The sequence below is a fragment of the Plasmopara halstedii genome (assembly GCF_900000015.1).
Source record: "Plasmopara halstedii genome assembly, contig: Scaffold_650, whole genome shotgun sequence".
Taxonomy (NCBI): domain Eukaryota; phylum Oomycota; class Peronosporomycetes; order Peronosporales; family Peronosporaceae; genus Plasmopara; species Plasmopara halstedii.
The window spans coordinates 617,382-623,381 of NW_020187567.1; the positions used below are offsets into that span (position 1 = coordinate 617,382).

General features: G+C 42.2%; 2 protein-coding genes across 2 annotated transcripts; one reads left to right on the forward strand and one right to left on the reverse strand.

Annotated features, from left to right (window-relative positions):
* Positions 1–63: 63 nt before the first annotated feature.
* Positions 64–2,162, forward strand: PHALS_12772 (Ypt/Rab GTPase activating protein; the record flags this gene model as incomplete). The annotated part of the gene is made up of 10 exons (XM_024728390.1): positions 64–348; positions 405–526; positions 586–640; positions 706–771; positions 829–1,020; positions 1,076–1,414; positions 1,494–1,577; positions 1,642–1,756; positions 1,818–2,083; positions 2,154–2,162. 10 exons carry the CDS (start codon positions 64–66, stop codon positions 2,160–2,162), a joined length of 1,533 nt encoding a protein of 510 aa, XP_024578872.1.
* Positions 2,163–2,565: 403 nt separating this feature from the next.
* On the reverse strand, positions 2,566–4,784 carry PHALS_12773 (hypothetical protein F442_12156; the record flags this gene model as incomplete). Its single annotated transcript, XM_024728391.1, has 6 exons — positions 2,566–2,710; positions 2,794–2,822; positions 2,881–3,283; positions 3,346–4,113; positions 4,189–4,702; positions 4,781–4,784. The coding sequence occupies 6 exons, from the start codon at positions 4,782–4,784 to the stop codon at positions 2,566–2,568; spliced, it is 1,863 nt and encodes a 620-aa protein (XP_024578873.1).
* Positions 4,785–6,000: the final 1,216 nt, after the last annotated feature.

Sequence of the window (6,000 nt, forward strand, 5' to 3'; positions counted from 1 at the left end):
CCTTATATTGTGTGTAGACCTAATATTTGTACTGAAGTCACGTAAGCTTTCTAACAATCCAAAATGCGTACAAACTGGTTCGAGACGTCTGGCGCTCGGGAGCTACGTGAAAGTAGTGCACTTAAGTATCATGATTACTTGTACAATAGCAAGCACTGTTCATCCACCCAGTTTGAAGAAGATCTGCGCCAAATTGAGCTGGATTTGCCACGTACAGGCGAGTCTATCCGCCATTTCCTGCTTACTCAAGACGAGAGGAATTCTCTACAGGAGGAGGCTGAGATGCCGCGGCATGTGATGCATCGATTTCTTCCGCAACTAAAAAATATACTTTTGGCGTACAGCGTAGTACGTTGCATTAAATGGTCTTTAACAACCGGTCGATCTCACTTGTTAGTGTGAAGAGAAACCCGCGAGTGGGCTACGTTCAGGGCCACGCTGACGTGTTGTGCTTTCTTTTGGGAAGTATTAATGAGAAAAAAGATGAAGAAGAGGTATTCTGGGTCTATGCTAGCGTTATAGAAAGGTAAGTTGGATTCGGTGAGTATCTTCGCGACATACATGTTGATTTACTGCCTATCGCAGAGTTTTTCCCGAGGATTACTTCGCTCGGGCACCAAAGCTTCACGGATTTCAAGTGGTGCGGGCGATGATTACTGCTTATCATTTTGAGCTAAATATCGAAGTGGCGTTTTCAAATGATAGGACTGCAAGCTTTATTGTGAACTGGTACACGAGAAACTTGTTCCACTCAATCCGGTTTTGTCTAAGGTCAGACATGAAATTGTTACTATAGACTGTAAGTAGCCTTTGACAATGTAATGATAGATTGACCTGCCCTTTGTCACAACTTTACTGTCCTGCAAATGGTTTGTTTCGCTCTGGGTTGGAGAGCTACCAGTGCCGTTGTTGTACGAGGTCTGGAATACGATGTTATCTGAAGAAGACGGCACGATACTGCATCTATTAGTTGCTTTGCATGTATTTAATCTTGCTTTGGGCAAGATTCAGGATCATATGGTAAGTTCAACTGCGAACAGTGTGTAAAAAGCTGATATATGTTTAGGAAACTGAGGAATGGGACTCAAGCTATATCTACAAGATTATATTGGACCAGTGTCAATGCGCGACTGAAATTGCTCCGAGGGCACTCCTTTATCAAGCACGCACAACGTACGGTCTCAAGGATGAATCTGTTGAGGATATGCGAGCAGCTCTTCGCCGCCTACCACCATTACGCGAGGCAGAATTTGCTGTCCTTGCCAACTTCACACACTTTGATTATCTAGAAATGAAACGACTTCACGACGAATTCACATTTCTTCGCTTTCAAAAAAAAAAATCTGGACGCTCCAAGTTGCGTGGGTTGAGGCACGAACAGCTGGAAAACATTTTCTCACGGATATTTAAAACGGTGTGTCCTAATTTCACAACTGTCGAAATTTTTAAAGCCAGCAAGTTGCTGATGCGTGTGTGTCACTGCTCATTTGAAGTTGCCTGTTGACATCTATGGACAAATTTATCGCCTTTTGAGGCCCGACGGCTATGGAAATGTTTCCTATTATAGTTTAGTTCAGGTTTGTATGGTGTCAATTTCCTCGATATTCGCAAAAGTGATACTTTGATACTATCTCCATCAAGTTTTTATCCGTAGTGACTCTTGGGGCGCCAGAAGAAAAGGCACACCTTTTATTCCAAATCGCTAACCACCAAAGCTGCGATTTTCTCAACCAGCAAGACATCGCGTATCTTGCAGGTTGGTATGCTGAAAGGTGATTATTATCCAACTACCAAACTGATATTTTGATCTGGATCAGATTTGATGTGTTGTCTATTGTTAAATCAGATTGTAGCAAGCGGTAAGGAAGTTCGAATACACGAGTATGGGTTTGGCGAGTCGATATTCGACGCCGCCAAAAGTCCACTACTGCGAAGGCACTTTCGAAATAAATTAATGTCGCTGGTCTCATCGGATGGCCCACTTCAGTATTCGAAATGGCTTGAGCTTGCATTTGGGGATAGCGAGATAGCACAATTGATGGCTTGGTATACGATACCACATCAACCGAATGACTTTCTGGGCGTAAAATCTCGGTCGTGGAACTTCTCAACACTAAAATCTCTTGAACCAGTGCTAAGAAGGGTCTTATCAGACTCGATAATACACCAACCACAACAGCAAAGGCTATCAAAAGGCGACGAAAGAGGCACCACAATTCATGATCATTCGTCCTTTATCTCACGAAACAAGGGGATCAACAGTTTCGGATTAGAAACTGCGCCATTTTTGAAAAAAACTGATATACCGGCGAGAGAGAGGCGACCACACGTAACTTTACTCTCGAAAAAGATGCACAAAAAGTTTCAAAAATTTCAATCGTGTTGGCCACATTTTGAGTCGGGGCGATTTGTTCGAAATCCAATCAACGAGTCCACAAGGCAAGTATGTTCTAATGTTGGATCATTTTACAACATTTGGTGCCAATGCACATTAAGTTGAGAATGCAATACATCACGGCTATGTCGGTCTTATAAGCTGAAAGCTTATTAAAAGAAACCCAATTGTTACTTGATACCTCCTACTTTGTACGATCTAGGATGGCGCAACATTACGAAGCCAAAAAATTTACTGATCAGATAGTCAGTCACCTTTGATGTTAACATCATAAGTTGAACGCTAAATTTTCTTTTTACAATGCGAAGCTTTAAGCTGTGCATAACATGAATGTTTCTTTTTACCTTCTGTAACAATTACATATTCTCGCGGTCGTCGACATAATATAATTTACGTACGCGGCCACGTTGTCATTAATGCTTTTGCCCTAATAATCGAAAATAAGTCAAATCAAAAGCACCAAAATCGCAATGACAAGATCTTGCCTGAGTGGTTTTAAACGAGTACTCGGTCTCTAAATCTTTGCTCACCACTTTAAACACAAACGAGTTAGCGCTGTAGCCCCAACTCGCAATATTCGTATAAGGAAATAGTTGTAAGATTTCATCACTGTCAGCACCTAGAATACCGACACCCACGTCATTTATCGTAAGAATGATACGAAGTGGAAAATTTGTGATACGGTGCGAATTTCGCACTTGATAAAGTGTAAGGCCATAAAATGGCTGGTGTTTACAAAGACGTAGATACGCCTGCCGAGCCTGTTGCACGGACTGAACATATCGACTATTCACCAGAGTATTGTAGCTTGCAACCACCAGCTTGGCAATAGCAACGCGATTTGATGCACTAAGTAGTGAATTAGGGATGTATCGATGAACGTCGTCTCTAAAAAAGTATAAACCTTGTAAGGTTATCTCGAATCGACAAAGCAAAAGTCGCATACGTACACCAGATTGCTTAGCGCTAAATCCGAGATGCTGCCAAATGTACAATACAACTGGTAACTTGAAAGTTCCACAGCAACGTCAAGATCACATATATAGTTTCCGCTGAGTACATTTTGCACGGCTTGTAAGTAGTAAAGGTCCACATCAGCTGCAGTTTCATCCTCCACATGTACCCACAGATAGGCCTTATACACGAGGTGGTACCCTTCTATAGCAGGTTGAGTCGCGATTTTTTCTGATATGCTATTTAAGCTACCGCTACTCTTTTCCTTTTTCTCGACCTCGTTTGCATCAATGTAAGTGCGCTCCCATTCAGCGAATAGATCCAAGACACGCTCATCGTCGGGTACAATAAATTCTTGCTCTTCTTTATTTGTCTCGAAGAGAGCGAAAGCTTTTTCGTGACACACACCTAATTTGTGCGCAACAAGACTAGCAAGCTCCTGGCTTGTTGTCCATGCACTAACCTGCATTATTAGGCTTGATCCGTCTGCAAGCATTACGGTGATGTCGTTAGGAACATGTCGTTGAAGTGCTTTCAACTCTGCAACGCTTGGTATTTCTTTGCGCTCGCCTTGAGTCGCACTACATGCTAAAGACACGAGTGCTTCTTGGGCGTACGCTATCATTTCGGAGTAAAACTTGGAGTTGCCATCTGCACGCGTATGAGCGATTATAAATTTTTCCAGACTTCTAGTCAATGGTGGAGACGGTGGAAATGTCACGAGACACGCGTTTAAAAGCAACCACCCGTTCAAAATAGCGTTGCTTTTGAAACAAACAAAGAAATGCAGTCACAAATTAGAATCATTAATCCAAATAAGCCAGAAATTTAGCACGTACGTACTGGGGTTGCAAGTGAGTTGTTTGCAGAGCTGGCAGTAAATTTCGTCCTTCAGTGCGGGGGATCGGTGAACGACATTGCGTAGAAGCTTAAAGCAGTGGTCAATCTGACTTTTGCCACTTGCTCGGTTCCCCATAAAGCCGGAAACGTTGCGGAAGGCTTGAATTGCGACTTCAACTTGATCTTTCGAAAGACGTGTCAAGGGAGTCGAGATGATAGTATTTTCCCATTCCAGGCGCTTCTTCAAATCAATGTTAACAGGTTTGTGGAAAATTGAAACGCGCGGAAGCGTAAGGTTAAAGTATGTCTGTGCATATTCATGCAATGGATGAACATCAAACATTTTTGCGGGAGCGGGCTCAATCACAGCTTGAGGTTTTCCTATTTTGCTGCCTCTCAAAAACTTTCTAGAAAGCAGACAGTCTGGTGTAAGATGGAAAAGCTGAGCAAACGGCATAGGGCGCGAGTCTTCGTCAATTCTTCTATCCAATTCGTAACTCGAGATCTGACAAACTTCCGAGAAATCACCATTTTGCTTGTCAATGGTATGCTCTGAACATATGTCAAAATAAAGATTGGACTGGGACTCACTCATTGACGAAATAACTCGAGAGTTGAGAATATCCTTCTTATTCACTGACCAGCTTTCCGAACCGTGGATTGGTTTTGAGGAAGATAGAAGCTCTTCCCGGCTGGGTTTATTCTCTTGATTTTGATCGAATTGTTTTAGTTATCCCAGCTTAAGAAACAGAAATAAAGCACATTGTTTTATTTTTGGAATTTGTTGTAATTTGATCTTCACTACAGCACAATAAATTAAGCCGATGATCATCAAATTTATTCATGTAGCGCGCAAATTTAGTGACATCATGATTAGATGTAACTTAGCTTGACAGTTTTTCTCTTTCGTTCAGAGACTATAGATAATCGCTACGATCTGCTTTGACTCTAACTTGGGCTATGCGCGACAAAAAATTAGGTTTGCTTTATGCTGCTTCAGCATCTGGATACCAACGGGTTGCCTTAGAAAGTTTTGACGCTGAGTATCTGCTTTAATTAACATATCTCATATATACGAGATATACTGGTTATTGAATGACATACGAAATCATGGTGTACGTACATCACACTACTGTCCCTGCGAAGCTAAGGTTTTGAAGTAACTCGGTACTTAGGAGGGCGATCGGAGAGTTTCGTGGAATTTGTAAGCTGCCAGCCTCGCGCCATTTAATATTCTTGATATTGTGAGTAATAGATATTATCAATTTAAGCTCGACTTCATTTGGAATATATGCCAAACTTTGAAATAGAAAAGCAAGGCTATTTACTTACTCAAGAGGCTCTCGACTTCGCTCCAGGGTGACGTGTACGAATCCATCTCTTCTAAATTGGCTACACAGACTCCTTGAGTCTGATCATCCGGGTATGCAAGGTTTACAGCAATATTGTTGTACTAGTTATCGATTCGACGACAGAGTTGTGATAGATTGTACATTCTGTGAGGGTGGGACACGAATTATGTGACCCTCTGCTCTCGCAATATGCGGCCCCGATTAAAGACGACCCTTGGTGGACCAAGGGCAGAAAACGGTAAACACCTGGAGGCAATCACATCTGCGAGAATGATCTAATGAAACACCTCCAGGAAAGCTCCAATAAAAGACCATAAGAGGTCGATCGAAGTACTAACGACTCCGATTGTCACACCGCTTTTGCTTAGTGTTTAGTCCACCGAGGACAGGGACGTTGTGATGTGGTCGCCAACTGCTTGCCATAAAGCAGAAGACGATCACGCCAAATTTTACATAAGA